The 19,465-nt window shown below is 30.6% G+C and overlaps 2 protein-coding genes across 4 annotated transcripts in view; one reads left to right on the forward strand and one right to left on the reverse strand.

Moving 5' to 3' along the window:
• LOC118181485 (winged helix repair factor 1-like) overlaps positions 1-6,096 on the reverse strand; it is a 45,138-nt gene extending 39,042 nt beyond the window's left edge. The window contains exons 1-3 of one of the 2 annotated variants that reach the window (XM_085823824.1): positions 5,832-6,096; positions 5,562-5,719; positions 3,363-3,508 (exon numbers count right to left, since the gene is read on the reverse strand). In XM_085823824.1, coding sequence (XP_085679950.1) covers positions 3,363-3,508; positions 5,562-5,649 — 234 coding nt within the window. In that variant the 5' untranslated portion in view covers positions 5,650-5,719; positions 5,832-6,096. The remainder of the gene's footprint in view (positions 1-3,362; positions 3,509-5,561; positions 5,720-5,831) is intronic. The other variant, XM_085823823.1, reaches the window with a different exon arrangement.
• Positions 6,097-6,326: 230 nt separating this feature from the next.
• Positions 6,327-19,465, forward strand: part of LOC118181486 (ankyrin repeat domain-containing protein 54-like) — a 47,002-nt gene continuing 33,863 nt past the window's right edge. The window contains exon 1 of one of the 2 annotated variants that reach the window (XM_035350640.2): positions 6,327-6,535. In XM_035350640.2, the coding sequence (XP_035206531.1) occupies positions 6,440-6,535 (96 nt within the window). In that variant the 5' untranslated portion in view covers positions 6,327-6,439. Of the gene's footprint in view, positions 6,542-19,465 lie in introns of both variants that reach the window. The other variant, XM_035350639.2, reaches the window with a different exon arrangement.

Consider the following 19,465-nt stretch of genomic DNA (forward strand, 5'->3'; position numbering starts at 1 on the left):
AATTAAATAGTTTTTAATAACTGTTAGTAGATGAGAGTAATATATCTATATAATTTAGTTTTTAAATTTTTTTACTTTAAAACCAAGACCTTCCTCAAAACCATCACTTCTCTCTCTATGCTGCTTGGACGTAATTTGACTGTGCTCACTTCCTCTCGCAAAAGTGTCAAAAATGTAAATGCTTTTAAATAGGCATGATTAGAGTGCCAAATCAAATGCCGATCCACAATGAATAAGAAATTTGGCAGTTGAGGCTGTTTTAATTCTATTTTTATTTAAACTTGACATCTGTAGCCACAATATGTAAAATATAAATCTTTCAAATAATAAATTAATAATAGCCCATTAACTCCAGTCTTCATTCTAAAAATAATAAAATTTCTAGACTCATTTCTAGATTAATCTATGGCATGAAGCTTGCATAATGCCGATGACATAGTAATTTGGAAACCTAAACTAAAAACCTTTCTTACTCAAGCCAAAACCTTCCTCTTCATGAGCTTCCATAATGAATAACTATGCAGCTTCTATATGCGCTGCTTGGACATATGAGAGTTGGATATGGTTACAACTTATACAGGAATCAATCACAGTTATTCAACTACAATATTCATCACAGTTATTTACTTACAATACCCATTACAATATTCAATTACAATATCCATAATATAATCAATAGTTACACTTCAAACTACTGACAATGTTAAACACAGTGCCATGCAATGCACATCTACAGAATGAAGTTTGCACAGAGATCTCTCAATACTTCAAATTTAAAACTGAACTAAAAACTGAGAAACTCATGTTCTCTCCAGTCTCATATAATTTTCTCTGAGCACTAGTACTTTCTATTCCTCAAAATTACTGGAAGGCACACGACGGCTGGATACAGTTACAATTAATACAGTAATCAATCACAGTTATCCAGTTACAATATCTATTACAATATTCAATTACAATATCCATAATATAATCAGTAGTTACACTTCAAACAACTGACAATGTTAAATACAGCACAATGCAAAGCACATCTAAAGAGGAAAGTTTGCACAAAGATCTCTCAATAACCTGAATTGAAAATTGAACTAAAAACTGAGAAACTGATGTTCTCTCCAATCTCATATAATTTGCTCCTGAGCACTCAGAAATCATAAGTACTTTCTGTTCCTCAAAATTACAGGAAAGCATATGAGTGCTGGGTATGGTTACAGCTAATATAGGAATGAATCACATTTATTCAATTACAACATTCATTACAGTTATACAGAGACTAGACCAAAATGTTAAATGGTGGCCAAGTTCAACAACTTTCGGCGATTTTTTACCAAATTAGGCAGATGGCCATTTACTCAATGTTAAACAGACTTGCTCAGTATTCTTATTTTTCCGGCAGAGCAACATCTCTTTAGATTTTAATGTTACAGTATACAGAAAAATGCAGCAATTCCATATATAATTTCACTAAAATTATTTATATATGTACAAAATTCTTAATAATATGTATGTAATAATACGTACATATGTAATACATACTTTTTTATAATAGGAGTTACATATGTAATACATACTTTTTTATAATAGAAATAATTATTCTCTTTGATCCTTAAAATTTGCTAAACTGCACATCTAAAGTTAACAGTGGTCGTGATAATACACAAGCACTGGGAAAGTTTTATACTCATCATGAAAATATAAAATTATGAGAAGTTTGACACCCATAGCACAAAAATTGACCAGGATATTTAATTTCAAAATTTGAAAATTTTGATGTCATTTTCAACTTGCCTTGCTTGGTTAATTAAGTTAGAATATTTTGAGGAAATAAATTTAAGTGCAAAAAAAATAATAATAATTATAAAAAAAATAAATAAACATAACTTAATAGGCTGTAACCAGGAAGTCATGTTTTTGTTAAATATGTTAAATGTTTTTTATGGTTTTACTTTTAATGAAAATATACATGAAAATTAATTTTTAAAGGTTATTTTGCATATGTCCTTAAAATTACTTCTAAACAAAAATTATATCTTGCAGTTTATAAAAAGAAACTATCACTTTTAAACTACCACACATACATAAATCAGTTCAGAAATTATAAAGGATTGCCAAAAACTACATAAGATACTCGCATAACACCTACTTTTATTTCTCCACATAATTCTTCACTTTTGTTTAGACTCTTATGGTATCAATGTAAGAATATTCCAATAACTTGCATTCAAGTCTCTGGATTGCTACCATAACAAATATAAACTTTTTGTTCAGTGTAACATACATGAAATGTCTACCAACAGGATAAGCTTTGTCCAATCAAACAAGCGAAATTCTCTCAGGACAAAGTTGCAGTTATACAGGTGTTGTTAGAAAACTTTGTCCCCCATATTCTGATAAGTATTCTAATTCCATTTTTTGATATTGGGAAGCTGCAACATTACACTGCAAACAGATCAGCAGGGCTAAAAAAAGGTCATAGCCCACTTCACCTCTGAGGCATATTCCTCCAATAGGATAGCCATTTTCACACTGTCCTGATACACATCCAGTGATTAGTGGTATCATTCATTGCTTTGCTACATTAAGTATGAGTTTATTACTACTTGTTACCATTTTTCAAAATTACATGTGCATAGTTCTTGTTACCTCTTTTCCTCTTATTTATTTTTCAAAACTGATTTTAAACCTATAAAACACAGCACTTTTTTTATTAAAAACATCCTGCAAATTTTTTATGCCAAATTGATGCATTCAGGCTCTCCCCACCCTGTACCTCTCTGGCTCAGTACGAGATGAAATGGAATGATCAGAAACAGAAATAAAGTACACTCTCTGATTTTGTGACAAAATCCTCCAAAAAACCTAACCAAGAGGAAAAACCTAATTTTTGAATTTTTTTAAATCAGTTTTCACAAGTACCCATAATTTTGCTGCGTTTATCAATTTCAACATTACACTAAGATAATAAGGAATCAGTAACATACCTCTGTTATGTGATTATTCCAACTAGCCATTGTGTTATTTATTTGAAGGAAGCTTTGATTCACTAAACTTGGAGATGTTGGTTCCTAACGCTATAAATCGTTCGGCAGTAATAAAGAAATGTATGATCCAACAACCACATTTGTTTGGACACCTTTTTCTTCACTGCATGACTGCTAATATATGAAAACAAAACACACAAAGTGATTTGGGTTCAATGGAAAAGTAAAAAGGACACGTCATCTGTAGTTTTGGATTAATTTGGCATTGTTTATGTAGTCTGAAGTAGAATCCCATATGACCTCTTTATACATAGTCCATTTTGTTGTATTTTAGTATACATACATGAAGCAATCATTTTATAAAACTAAACAATATACTCTTACCAACTGTTTATCCACTTCTGTTCGACACTTTACAAAGGCATAAATTTGATGCCTCATGACTATAGGAGGAAGCCTATTCTGGAACTTTTCTAAAGGAAAAATTGATGAAAGATACTGTAGAGCACGACTGGTATCAGTTGGAATAGCTAGGGGAAGAAATTATTCATTTCAGTTTTAAGTATTCAGCAAACTGCTTATACTGATGAGATTATTGTATTCATTTCACATAATAAAAAGTTAATCTATTGACTAAGTCGTTCTTTAAAAGATAATGCTTATATGTAAAAAAACAGTGAAATATCTGATACATGTGTATTATCATCCCATTGTCATAATAACCAATAGGTTATCCAGTATTACGGATACAGTGTTTGCATACAATAAAGCCACTAAATGCTTACACATAACAATGTGTGAAATATCCATATATACTATTCCAGTACAATATATCTGTAACTATGGATTTTTAGGCCATATCCATAGCTGAAGCCATGGAAAGCAAATAATAGTAATATGTGTATATTCATCAGTTAAACTGGTTTCTGTATAAACTACAATCGTATTTACCCACTATAAAACTGCAAATTAGATATAAACTGACCCAAAAAGGTCTCAAAAACCACTGATAAATTTTATACTCATTAATGACTCATATTTTATATTTAATAACTAAAAGTAAACTACACGATCTAACTTTAATAAACAATTCTTAAATTATAGTTACAAGTTTCTATCCTATGATACTTACTTATCACTTAATGTTTCAAAACATTCATTATTACTATAAAGAATAACGAAGGCTGTTTATAATACTGATTGGACCAAGTTTAAAATTCTACATTAAACATGGATATTTACGAGTTTTTTCCCCCTTTCTATCCAGGGAATGAATGGCCACTGGAAGCAGAAAAAATTTTCAAAACATTTTTTTTTTTTTTTTTTTTTAATAAGCTCTCACCTTCAACTTTAAGCAAAATTCTTTGTTATATTGCTTTTCTCAGAGATAAAAGATTTGAGATGATTATCATCATTTTCTTGGAAAATTAGCAACTACAAATTTATTTTCAACAGGAATAATAAAACATGTATTATTCTCTTGAAGAAAAGTGTTCCATTTGTCTTTGGAATGCCTATATATTCCTTCAAAATATCTATAAATACATTAGATTCTTTGGGGATTGGGGTATACCCTATCTAAATCCTTCAAAATGCTTTAAGTTTCTTTACAAAATTAAGAAAAATCTAACATTAAACTTACTATTGCATGCTTCTGTTTATTTTTTTACAATTGTGTTATAAAACTGTCAAAAAATTCAAATCTTGGGAACCAATGTTTTTAAAGTACATAACTAAGCATAACTAAGCACTACTTATTAAATTTCAAACTATTCGACTGGACTATAAAATTTATCAGTAAATTGAGCTATTAAATTTATCAGTACTTAAAGCTTTTCTTTTTCTTTATATCGATTTCTAATTAGTTGCTGTGATTTTTTTTTTTTTTTTCTATTAAATGCACAATTGCACAATGTCACAAGTTGTCTTGCATCACAATATACATACCTTTACAAATCAATTTCATTCTAACATAAAATCACAATATGGGTACAATTTTCTTATTTCTACAGTGCAATTTCAGATAAAAAACGTAACATAAGTACATTTAAAATTTCAGTTACATTTTATGAATTTACTACAGTATGAGAACTAAACACAAATATATTTTTCAAAAAATAAGTTTCAGCGATATAAAGGCAGCTTAAAAATATGAATATTTAATTAAAAAATGAAAAGTCACACATTTTAGTGAAATTTTATCCTTACTTATTTGCTTTGCTAGCACATGCATCTGGAATTGAAAATGCACTAAAAACCCGAATACACTATCAGTATTACTCATACACAAATAATCTACTAATGGCCTGTTATAATTTTTTTTAATGCTGTAAAATATTTTATATTTTTAAACGCAAATAATTCTACAAAAAGATATTTCCTAACAATGCTAATAAAAAATAATAATTTTAATATAGCTTATTGCAATTTTTCAAAGGCTAGAAGCTTTTACAGCCCTTAAGAAAAGGCACTAATTCTACATAAACAAAAAGCATTTCATGTGAAAGAAAATTTCTGAGAGAATAAAAATTTTTAAGGCAGCATTAAAAAAAAATGTTTGTTAGTATAAAAATACTTCATTACCTTTAAGTGATCCGTTTTCCTGATAAGAATTCAGTCTTTTTCTTTTTACATCGCATATATCACTGAGCAAAGATCGCTTACGAATCATCGTAAACCTAGCCAACGAAACTATATTTCATTTTCTAATAAAATTTCAAATGCTTTATTTTTTCAAAACCCTAGTAAAATAACAATAAACAAAATTACTTAACATTTGCAAGGCTTAGCTTCACAAATGTAATAATGTACTCATAATTACAAAAATAACATAGGATATTTCTCTATACGTACCCGGAATGATTATCAAATACAAATCAAAAAAAAATTCTACACGTACATAAATACGTAGCAAACGAAAAGCTCTAGTAAAAATGTATCATAAAAATCAAAGCATTGCACAATATGCAGTGTTAAAAACTTTCACCAACAACACAGGAAAGCTTAAACTTGAGAAACTTAGTTTTTCATTTCTTAGGAACTACTCCACAAACGTAGCAGACCGCATATTCACCGAATTAAATGTAAATTTGAAGTATTGCCAAATAGGAAACAACTATGGAGCAAAAATAGGTCTCCAGCATGGAAGGTTACAAGCCAATTAGAATGCGGAAATGTACAAAACGCACATAGCAACAGATAAATCTAAAATTTTCAAATTTAAGATTAATTTTCTTAAAAATGCATTGAATATTAATAATATTTATTTCCATTCGTCTCAAAAATGGGATATGTTTAATAACTTCAATATGTAGCAATATGACGTCATTTGCCATTAAGTAATAACTGTAACCGAAGAGTTAAGTCGTAGTAGTAAAGGGACGCGGATCAGATGAGCGTATTGTTTTGAGAATAATTGAAATTCTAACCGCGTTTGATTCTCTAATTTAAATTATTTTACCATGAGTGAAAGTGATTCAGGGGTAGATACTGGCAGTGAAAGTAATGAAAGTTTTTGCATGTCTGTAGGATCACCATCTCTCTCAGATGATGACAAGGTTGAGGTTAAGTGATTCTCTTTTGCTTTAAATTAATGTGTATATTAAAACTAAACAGTCATGTTTATTAGTAATGGTGGTTACTTTCGTATTAAACTTGTGATCTGAAGTATACTTAAATGTCATCGTTACATCGAATTGTTTGAAAATTGGTGAAAGATTTTTGAAAGCTCTATCGCTGATCCAAAATATAATTTTTCGTGTTGTGCTCTCATATGTGAATTGATATTATACATATCTTACTTTTTCTGTGCTATGAATTATGCATGATACTTTGTCCAGTTACAATTGAAGTTTAAGATATTCCGCTTATCAAAAGAAATGAAAATTTTTACAGAATGTAGAAAGTAATTATTCCGTTATTATATTGTCTTTTCAGTAAAATAATTGTGTAGTCAAATAATACATCAAATTTTAAAAAAATGTATAAGAATATATTTTTGCAAATATAAACCAATAGAATCATTAAGTTTAATAATTAAAGAATGCTAGTTAAAATTAATATTATACATTAAAGCTTTAATTTCTGATAAGACTTATGAAAAAGACTTATAAAAAAACATCAGAGAATTGTATAAACATGGCATTGTGCACTGCCTTGACTTTGTCCATGTACACATGGATCTGTTTCCTTTTAAAAATCAAAGGAGTAGCCAATTCTACACTACAGCCAAACAAAAAATGTATAATCTCAATAAACAGCATTTTAAATCAAACAGTGCAATAATATAAAAAATAAAATACATCTTATCACATCTATGCACTACACAAAGAAATTATCCACTTAACCTTATTTAGAAATTTCTGTGTCTTCAGTTTGTGGCACACAAAATTCCTTAACAGCGTCCAAAAACTTTCTTCAAACCATGTTCCCTTTCTAATAGAATGCTTTATATGGTGAGCATTTGAACCTTTCTTGCGACAAACCCATTCAAAGCCATTTGAACAATCTTTGAGTTTAACCATGCACATTTCCTTCATACAAACAGGACACATAATTCCGTTGAATTACATCCAACAAAGTTTCTTTTCTTCTGCCTTCAACCACATGAAAAAAAGACACCTTCCGCTCTCTCGTTCCATACTATCAAGCACCCAGTTTACCACCGGCAAGCCATTTTACGATACAAAGCAAACAATACACAACATACTTCCTAACTGACATCCAACAAAGAAATAAGCCCTTACAAATATTTTCCCATCAGTCAAATTCTCCGCAATCACACAACCAGTCACGTCATGATGGTGTTTCCATAACATTCAACTACTCAGGTTACCATAAATGAAACAACAGTTTGGCAATAAATGAAGCAACTTGGTGATAATCTATGGAGCACCCTAAAATATAGACTAACCAATAATAGGTAAAGCTACCCATGTATAATTTCTGAATTGGGGCAGAACAGTGACAGACAGGTGTAACCAAGTATAAATGTAACTAACTGCACTTCTTAAGGTATTGTGCTGTCTGATTACTACTGTGACAGGTATTAAAGTTAAGTATATTGTTGTGGAGGAATTTATAATTATATAAAGAAATTTTGGTTGATCTTTACATTACGGTAACTGGTAGTTTGGCGACATTTTGGAGGCGATAAAGGTTACTACCTGGGACTTTGGTAATAATGTGAGCAGTACTGAGTTCCGATTACGCATTATTTTGTGTGGGGGAAATGAGAGATCATGGGATATGTCATGTGATATTAATGGACGAATTACGGTTCTTTAATCGGAAAAGGGGGAAATCGGGAAAAAATCTGGAAATTTTGTATTTGGCTTTATTCTGTGTTGTGTGAAATAGTGTTTGTGAATTTTTGGATCCCATGGCCGTAAGTAAAGTGAATTCGAAATGGGTATTTAGTGGTATTGAAAAGGATAGTAAGAAATGTTTTTTAAGGTTGTGTGAGAGAGAAATAAACATGTTTTATTATGTTATTTATTTTACCTGGTATCTTGCTTTGAAAGATAAGTATGATTTTAAAGATTCTGAAAGAGAATGAAGAAAAGTGTATCCGCCACGTAATGAAGATTCTGAAGGAGATTAGGTAAGTTAGTATTTTTAATTATTTTTATGCATTGTTGGAAATGTAAGGTGGAAAGGAATTTGGTATTATTGGGAAAATTGTTATTAGCAATGATTTAGTTTAAAGTAATTAGGATTGTAAGGTAATTTTTATTAATTGAATGTATGTGCTCATGTATATTTTAAGTGGTGTTTTTGAATTTAATTATATTTTAATGAAATGATAGTTATTTTGTGAATTTTATACTTGTAGGAATTTGGTGTATGTTTAAGTTGAAATAAATGTGCATGGAAATAATTTAAATATTTGATAATAAATATTTGTAATGCTTCATGTATGAATTCGTTGGTGACGTGTATAATGTAATAGATGATTTAGAGGTAAAAGTTTTTGGATATTTTATTTATTTTATATGTGGAAATGTTCATATTTGTAAAGGGTAAATACTTTTTCGCGATCATGTAATTTCATATATGTTCTTTTTACCGGGTTTAAAGATTGAGAAAATTGTCATGTATTTTCGTGAAATTTTTTTAATTTATGAGATAAAAGCAGTGTACATGGATATAGTGAAGAGTGTGCGCAATGCCATTTTTGTGCAATTCTGGGATTTTTTTTAAGTAAAAATAAGTCGACGTGTACATGGTTCAGTGATATTTTAATGAAATGATAGTTATTTTGTGAATTTTATGCTTGTAGGAATTTGGTTTACGTTTAAGTTGAAATAAACGTGCCTGGAAATAATTTAAATATTTGATGCTAAATATTTGTAATGCTTCATGTATGAATTCCTTGGTGACGTGTATAATGTAATAGATGATTTAGAGGTAAAAGTTTTTGGATATTTTATTTATTTTATATGTGGAAATGTTCATATTTGTAAAGGGTAAATACTTTTTCGCGATCAGGTAATTTCATATATGTTCTTTTTACCGGGTTTAAAGATTGAGAAAATTGTCATGTATTTTCGTGAAATTTTTCGAATTTATAAGAAAAAAGCAGTGTACATGGATATAGTGAAGAGTGTGCGCAATGCCATTTTTGTGCAATTCTGGGATGTTTTTTTAAGTAAAAATAAGTCGGCGTGTACATGGTTTATGTGTATGTGTTATTTTGAAAAACGCGTAAGGTGTATGGTATTGTGCACTTTTTCCGAATTTTGCAGTGAATATTTGTCATGATTAAGCAGTTTTGTTTGATAAAATTTCTAGCATAAGTGTAATTCGGCTAGTAGATTGTTGGAAGAAGTGTTCAGTAGATAAGAAGAAAAGAAACATGTCTTTACTTCGTGAAGACAAAATGGCGGCGGGGAAAAAAAAAATAGAGGGTTGCTGTAGGGGAGTTGGTCGCCAAAGTTTCGCCAAAAAATCGCCAAGTTACCGTAATGTAAAGATCAACCGAAATTTCTAACATCACAATATATGTAAATGTGACAGGCCTGAAAAGATCATTGTAGATGATTATATCATTATATTGCTTTAAATAGGTTTATTATTATAGTGCTGTTAGCATTTTAAGGATTTACCACAGTACCTTTCAAACAGTATATCTTTTAGACAAATCTGTTACATGCAGTTTTATTGTATTAAGAATTTATGCAGAAGGAATTGAAAAGAAATAAATGCTCAGCTAATGTACCCATTGATTCAAGGAAGCTGTTTTCAAAGCTTGCAAAATTTTAAGTGGATTACCAACACAAAATCATTTCATTGTGAGCTGTATGTTATTTAAATGCTGATCATGTGATCAATCGGAAATCGCTTCAAAAATTGTGTAATTTTTTTTCATATTTTAAATCTATATAAATTGGAGAATTGAAAAATTCACTTTTTCTTTCTAGAAAATATTTTTTATATAGATTTTTTTTTGAGAAACTAAGTTGGCAGAAAAAACAATTTCAGATGTTATTGGCCAAAAAAAAAAATTTTTTTTTTAAATAAATATCAGTCAAATTATAGTTAATTTCTATATACTGCATAATATAAAAAAGTAAAATGTATAAAATTTAAGAAAATATGCAAAGTCCAACTTTACAGTCTTTGCTCCAGATTCAATAAATCTAATTAATAATCAATATAATTATTAATGTAATCAATAAATATAATTAATAATTCGATAATTCAATTAAATAATCAAGATAATCACTGAACGTTTTCTAGCGGCCATTTCTGTAAGAAAAATGGGGCAAAAAGTGGTGTTTGAGCGGTAATACCACGTGCCTTCAAATGCCACAATTTAGTGGACAGCTAATGATATCTGTTGGCCAAAACGTAAACTAAACATCTAATACTGTATATAATTTATTTCAATGGTTAAACGGGGAAAAAAAGGGATGCACTCCTCGATAAAGGAAGGAAAACACATGCCAGCGGAAATCGCAGATTTTGCTACATTTGAGTTGCCGTGGAAATTGCGGGATGAGCAGCCAGAGGGTTAACAATTTATTCCATACCTGAAAATTTTATTCAGGTACTTGTGTAATAGCTGGTGTTGGAATTTGAAGCACTCTTCTACACTCCTTTCCACACATGTCAAAAAAAGGGGTGGCGGAAAAAGTTGAAAATTTCTGTGTAGCAAAGGTAATTTTCATCATAAAATACCTTAAACTACTACCAAACTGTCTTTCATTGGACTTGACTTAATAAAGTGAACATAAAGCACCTTTTTAATAATTGCCTATTTAATTTTTAATGCCGGTGTTTGTTAATTTTGTATATTTAATTTATATGCATACTGTTGTGTAATATATATTGGAAAATTCTGCTCATCTGGGAAGCAAAAGAAAATGAAACTTTTGACATGCTTCTGTGGCATTTCTTCCTTGTTGAAATTCATACAAAATAGTATACTGTTATAAATGAACTGAAGATGATCATGTCTCATTTAATATTGACATGAGATACATTCAATTAAAGAAATTGTGTATAAATATAGTGATAAAAAGAGACAGTCATATAAGTCTCAGTTAAACACACGCCTATCAAAACTTAAATTAACATTATTAGGCAGAACTTTCTGGCAGACTTTCTATATATATATTGATAAAACTGGGATTTAAAAATAAATAGGTAAATGAACTTTAGTGATATATTATCTTCATTTGAAATTTCTCAACTTTTGTATATATATACAGAATTTTAAAATGGTTTCCAGCTAGTACTAGCAGATCCATCAAAGCAGTTTTATCGGCTGCCTTAATGTCATCTAGGTGTTCACTTTTGACTACTGAAAATTGATTTAGGACTTAAGATTATTGCACCCTTTTTAAGCTCATTTCTGTGAGAAACTTACATACTTTTTAGATATGTTTCACATTTGTTCACTTTAGTCTATCAGGAAGGTATATAATGTTATAAAAGAGAGCAAAAACTCACATCCAGTGACTGTAAGAAATATTGCTTCCACAGTTGGTGTTGGAAAATCGAGCATTTCCGAAATTCTGAGGAGACATAATAAAACTGGATTATTTTTTCTAGAAAGGAAGGTCAAATGTGGAAGAAAAAATTAAATTCCAAAGTCTGATCGATTCCTCTGAAATAACATTATTAATCCAAGAAAACTAGCAGACAAGCCCTGCCTGTGCGTGACAGAGCTCGTGGTCGCAAATGTTAATACTATTGGTCCCGAGGACCGATGCCAGCCATATGAGGCCAAATGAAAATTCCAGTGCCGATCCCAAAGGACAGCGCCGGACTCAACATGTTAAAAGAGATTGATTGTCTATTGGCATTGATATTCCTCTTTCAAATGAGTGGTATAGACTTCTAACTGCTGATTAGAAGGCAAGAAAGCCAATTAAAAAACAACTTTTGACCCACCAAAAACTGTTGTAGTGGGTCAAAAAAGTACAAATCTTTGACCATAAGTAACTGGGAATATGTCATATTCAGCCACGAGACTTATTTATTTGTTTGTGATTACACATCTAACATTATCAAACAAAGCAATGGTAAATCTATAAGACATCGATATATTCAACAAACCATAAAATTGTCTCAAAAACAAATGTTTGGGAGTTTTTTACTGCAGATAGCACTGGAAGTCTAGTTTTTATTGACAGAATGATGAATTCATTGATCTATAGAAAAATTTTTAAATGTAGGATTGTGCCAATCTTGAAAACCTTTGCAGGGACATTTCAACATGACTTGGTTCCATGCCACAATTCAAAATCTATCAGAAGGTTCATGTTAGAAAATAAAATTACTGTGCTAGATTATCTTTGAAATTCAGCAGACTTAAATCTGATCTAAAACTTAAAGTACATTCTCAAGGAATATTTTGACAAAATAGCTCAAGTTTAAAAACGCAATAAATGTATGTGTCATGGCCGATCATTGTGGGTTCTTTTCATACCTTATTCGGCATCAAACATCTAATACATTTGTGTTTTTTAAACATTTTTATTCAGAGTAATACATTACAACAACTCTGTCTTTCAAGTATGAAATCTGTTCTAAAGATTTTTTGTTTCATTTTTAATCAGCGCATTCCACGTGATCCGTTTTGAAGTACAACATAATAATCGCAATCATTTTGAGTGGTCCATTTTACTGTTTTTTTTCTCTGCATTTCACTGCTTTTTGCATCCTCACTCTTCATAGAGGGCACCAGTACCTCACAGTGTGGTTCCATGGTGAAGTAAAAAGGTATATGCTCAAGACTAGTCAATTTCAAAGTGCATTCTGGAGGTCATTTTTGCTAAAGGATTACATATTTCCTATCAGTTTTCTTCTTATTTGTTATTATGAAAGTACGTATGAAAAAATCGTTTTGTCCCATTTAATTTGTGCTCTGTAGTGTATGTGTAATAAATTCCATCAATGACTTTACATTCTTTACTGCATATATAGAATGATGATTCCTTGTTGTTAACCTGTCAAAAGTTAGTAGCATTATTGATTCATAACTGAGAACTTGGGATATTCAACATACTTTTATTTTATAACGAAGCAAGCTTTGATAAGCACAATCACATTCACATACCATCACTATGGGTGCAATAATGCACCACATAATTTTATATAACTTACAACATCTGCAGATAGTGAAAGACACAGAGAGGCAAAATGACATGTGCGAGTAGAGCAAAAGGAAATGGTAAAGTTCATGCATATATATTTAGCATCAGTACTTTCTTGAAATTTTGATGTATGATTGGATAAAAAGCATCTGCACTGCAGGTTACATAAGATGGTATGAAGTGGATTAATATTGAAATGACATTTATATATTATAAATGATTAGTAGTTAGGGCAGGAATTGGAACATAGCCAAATTAAAATGCGAAATAAAAGGGATTGTTGTCGAATTAAAATTATTAGTTTTCATTTATAATTTATATGCATATGTGTTTACACTCTTTGGGTCAGCAAAGCTAGTAAAGACCTTATTTTCTTCTAACCAATTATTCTTAGTTCAACTTTCCTGTCCCTCCCTATTTCAGTTTCCTGCTGAAATGAAAATTATAAATGATGTAGTATGCAAAATCTAAGCATATTTCAGAAGCAGTATTTAAGCTGCATTTCAAGAGTTCATGAGTAGTAGTATCAGAATTAGTTCTGAGTTTATGCTGCATTTTTTTAAATGAGCTCTCTAGTCAGCGTTAGACACCCATCAGTTTATATTGATATTCTATGCTTGGCTTTGCTGTGTGCAGTTAATTTAGCGATTTAGATAAACTAAGAAGCCAGTCGTTAGCCATTCAAATTTATTGTGATTCAATACATTTTTATTTTCTGTTAAATTTAGTTCAGCCACAAGTGGTGGTGAATTGTGAGCATTGAGTGTGTGCATCTTGTTAAATTTAGTTCAAGTAAAAAAGCTATTTAAAACCTTCTGCAGTATCTATTCTTCAAAGACATAGCGAGTATTCACTACTTCGTCTTCTATGTAGTGTACAATTTATGCTTTCAAAAAGATTGAGATTCTATAAGCTCACAGTCAAAGTGTTATAAAATGGTAGTCTATTTCTTTTTAAGAAAAATTTCATCCAAAAATGAATGCAACTTACTAGCATTTGTGGATTATCAGAATTCTATTACATAATTTTTCCGTCTGTTTTTAGTATGTATGATTTAGTATTGGGATTAAGTAATTTAACAACCAGTTTGCAACTTAATTGTTTTAAGTGTTAGAAAATATTTTCTTGTAAATTTTTTAGTTGGATGTTGCAGTATTTTTTCACGTATATGCAGTTGTGAACAGAGCCAGTAAGACTTTAAGAGACCCTAAGCAGATATTGGTGTGTTCACATGCATTTACACCTCAATGATAACCAAAGAGCTGATTGTGGAGAAATCTTCAAAGGAAGGCATTGGCCCACAGTAGGCTGCCTTGAGGGCCTGTGAGGGTGATGACACATTTATGCCCATTTTTTCCTCATTCATTCTTTCTTGGTTTTGGTTTAGCTGCACTAGTTATTCTATGGTCTAAGTGGGAATTTTTGTTTTGCTCCCTGTCTTGAGTTACTATGTACCTGTCTGGGTTGCCCCCCTTTCTTTGATGCTGTTAAGTGTGTGCTTATTTTGTTTAGTGGTTAATCTAGCTGGTGGTGATCTATGAAAATTTTAACGAGGGATCACATTTTATCTTAAAGAAAATATTAGTTTTCAGTTAAATTATTTGCTTTTTACAAAACCAGGAACTGCAAGTAATTGTGCATAAACAAAAAATTTTACAAGGGAAAAAATCTTTAAAATAAAAAAAAAATCACAATATATCGTAGAAGTTAATAAAAATAACCATCAAATTTAATGATGCAGCACAAGTTATTCCAGAAATGCCACATACTATTTTCTTCTTTCACATCAGTTGGTTTTCTAGTAGATTTTTAAGGCTTTATGATGATTTTTCAAAAACACTTTTAATTGAGGTTTAGGATTAAATTATCTTAAAACCCAAATTATTTACTTTTTCTTCTTTAACATAAAATTTAATGTCTGTATGTTTTTTTCTCATGTTGATCATGGCTGGTTACTTTTTCCATGCTGTTACATCTCTGAATAATAAATATTTAAAATGTTTTAAATTCTTTCATTGAGCTTATTCCCATATTTATTTATCTTTATTATTATTATTATTATTAAAAACTAGCAGCTACATGGCCAGCCTTCGTCTGGCTTTGAATGTACTGGAAAAATGACTAAAGGGAACACCAAACGTTAAATATAAAAACTGCACAAAATTTTACTCTGCAGAACAACTTTATCCAAAAAAAAAAAAAAAAGTGTGTTACATAAAATTACATTGAAATAAGCAATATTCCTTAATACAAATATTAATTATCATAATAAATAAATTAACCAATTTCCCATTGCAAAATCTTAAGAATTCAAATGGAAGTTAAAAACTTTGTGTCCTAAAAAAAATCATGCAAAACTTTTTAAATAATTAAAATTATAATTAATTAAAACGTAATATAAAAAATTACAATGAAATAAGCAATAAATCTCATATTTTCAAGAGAAAACAGTCAGCAGTCAATAAACGAAAAACTATTGCCAAAACCATATTTCTAAAAGAATGAAACTATTCAAAATGATGTAATAAAATTCAAAAGATAAAATTTTTTAAAAATCTGATTCAAATTTTGAAAAAAATCGCCTCGAGATGCACTGGCTCTTGTTTGGTTCTCTATATACCAAATTTCGTAGCCCTGGGTCTATTAGCTTATGTGCAGCACAAACGAAAGACACATAGACTCTCTTTTGTTATATGTAGAGATTACTTTGCTGAAGTATTCTATTTTGTAAAGATATCACAAGGCATTTCAGCTATTTTTCTCATGGTAATTTTGGAAATTTATTTTTGCTGTTAGGTCTTATGCCCTTATATTTCTTCAGGTTTAACATAGAACTTTTGTATGTTTTAAGCAAACAAAAAAAAAAATCAACATGCTCACAGATTTAACAAAAGGTAACTCACTGCTGCATATATGCAACTTGGAAGTTGAAAAAAATAATAGTAATAATAGTTGTAAAAATAAACTCAACCAAACAATCTAAGAATCCCACTAATTGATACTTTGCATGTTTTTCTCTTTCACTGTACTCTGATCTGCAAGATTTTAAAAAGTTGGCTTTTTTGTGACAACACAGACTCATTAGCAACTTTGCGAATTGACGAAAAACATTTGTTTGATTATCTTTGCTACACATAGGTACTCTTATGTTCATAAATAATGCTAGAGAAGCATTTTGTAAGGAGTAAAATTTTATTTGGCCGGCAGTGAAATTATTATAGCTAACAGTTACTATTCAGCTGTGGTCTTTAATGGCTGATTCATCTACCATTCACGTTCTCAAATCCGTGTGTATTATTATGCATCTATGAGTTATCTACTATGAAAATATGTCCAAAATAGTGCAGTTCTACTGAATGTTTGAAGTAGGGAGTGTGGATAATCAGTATTGATTTTAATATATAAATTACCTATATAAATATCGCAATTTTAATAAGTAAGTTACCAAATTAAAAATCTTTTGGAAATGTTACTGCCAAACTAGTGGAAATTATTTGAATCCCTTCTCTTGTTTAAGTGCTATTTTTTATATTTTTTTGATTAACTGGCCATTCATTTATGTCATCTAAGATTTGAACTCGCACTGTTTATTAATCAGGAATTTGCTGAACTTTTATTTTTAACTATGAGTTCAAACTAAAAATGTGGACTAGTAGTCAAAGGCTACACAATTTAATTTTGATCTAAGCTGGCTCAGCAACACATCATAACGTAGTTATCGTGTAACAAATTGAAATATTGGCAGCATTAATGCAGGTCGATTCATGGGTCTATAAATCTTGCCTTCAGATCCTTCTAAACTGTCCAAGTAGCAATGTCTAAAATCCTTAAGAAAAATAACCCCTACCAATTCTGTAACAGCAAAAAGCAAAAAAACTATTTTGAAAAAAAGAAGGGGGAAAGCCTAAAATTTATTTTATAAAGAAAACTGGTGTATATTGAGACAATTACAAGGGAAAAACTCTTACTATGAAAAAAATAAAATGAATGTATTTTTAATTAATTACATAGTGTTGCTTAACAAGTAAATCATAGGTTCGAAAATCTGAGCCGACACTTTTTAAAAACACCAACATTTATTTTCACGACATTTCTAATTCTACAAAATCTTAAGTGCAACTAACTATCAAACAGAAAAGCAGACGTAGACGTAGTGATGCATCATCTGGGCACGTGATCCTTGTGACAGACGAATTCTTTAGGGTTGCCACAGAAAGGCAGTATGTCGCCACAATTCTCCCACCTTTTGAGTGGATGGCTATACACTCAAAACATAAAACTTACAAATATAAATGATGGTTATATAACAAAGAAAATTACTTAATACTTAAATCATATTACTTGAGAACAAAATTAATACTGAGGAATAATACAACAATAATAGCACAAAAATTAATCATAATAACTCAAAGACATAAATTACATTATTCGTGATTTTACAACTCTACCACTACTGGTGGTGAAAGGAACTTGCTCATTTTGAGGATTATCTATTATATTATCCAGTTCCAATCTAAACAATCTCTGTATTGGTCTCAAAAACTCTGAATTATTACTTTTTACAAGAGCAACTCTTATGTTGCCATCTCGACCAGGGATCACTCGAATAACACGTGCTAAATTCCAATATGCACGGTTTTTATTTTGATCCTCCAGCAAGACAATTTCTCCTACAGAGAGAGGTTTATTTTTGTAATTTTTGGTAGACTGCTGTCTTAACTGCCCTAGATACTCAGAGCGAAATCTCACTCTTAACAATTCTCTCATTCTCTGGAGATACTTCGCTCTTCTACTCAATTTTTCTTTGTCCACATTGTCAATATCAGGTACACCCGACTGTGGAGTTTCATGCAGAAATTTTTCTGGAGTTAAAGGCAAGGGATCTTCAATATCGTCAGACACGTACGTAAGTGGTCTTGAGTTGACAATTCTTTCACAATCACACAAGACAATGAGTAACTCTTCATAACCAAGAGAAGCACGACCTAAAATTTTTCTTAATATTTGTTTTACAATTTGTATTAAACGCTCCCACCATCCACCCCACCAAGCAGCGAATGGAGGATTAAATTTCCATTGTATTCTCTTTTCAGCAGCCTTAGAGCAGAGGCTGTCCCAGTCAATGGTTTGCAGAACTCTCTCTGCACCCACAAAATTTTTCCCATTATCGGAATATATGGTGGTAGGGCGTCCACGACGTGCGATAAAACGCCTTAAAGCTTGAAAAAATGATTCAGTTGTTAATGAGGTAACCAGTTCCATATGGATAGCACGATAAACCGCACAGGTGAAGAGCACAATATACGATTTTCGTCCATCCTTTAAATGCAAGGGTCCTGCAAGATCACATCCTACGATTTCAAAAATGGCTGAATCACGAACCCTATCATTTGGTAAAATGCCTGGGACTGTCTCACCTCTTTTAGCCTTAAATCTCTGACATGTTACACATTTTCTTATACAGTTCCTTATAGTTTTACGGGATTTTAAGATCCAGTATCTTTCTCTTAAATGCGACATCAATAATGTAGTACCTGCATGCAACAAATCTTTGTGTGCACTTAATATCAATAATTTGACTACTGGATGCTCATAAGGTAATATGATGGGGAACTTAAAGCTGCTAGAGTCGTCACGATAAGCAACATTAGACTTAGCTCTTATTAGACCCTCTCTATCGACAAATGGTCTGAGTCGTCTTAGCTTATCATCTGTTTCACAATTAAACGACTCTTTTTGTATTAATAACATTAAAGCTATTTCTCCCCTTTCTATTTCAGATACAGTCAAATCCTTAGAATGGTTATTATTATTATTCTTACGTACATTATTATAAAATCTGAATATCCATGATAACATTCTTACAATTTTCTTAAATGATGA

The sequence above is a fragment of the Stegodyphus dumicola genome, chromosome 9 (genome assembly GCF_044657685.1).
Source record: "Stegodyphus dumicola isolate Sdum_Otavi_A_Nest chromosome 9, ASM4465768v1".
Taxonomy (NCBI): Eukaryota; Metazoa; Arthropoda; class Arachnida; order Araneae; family Eresidae; genus Stegodyphus; species Stegodyphus dumicola.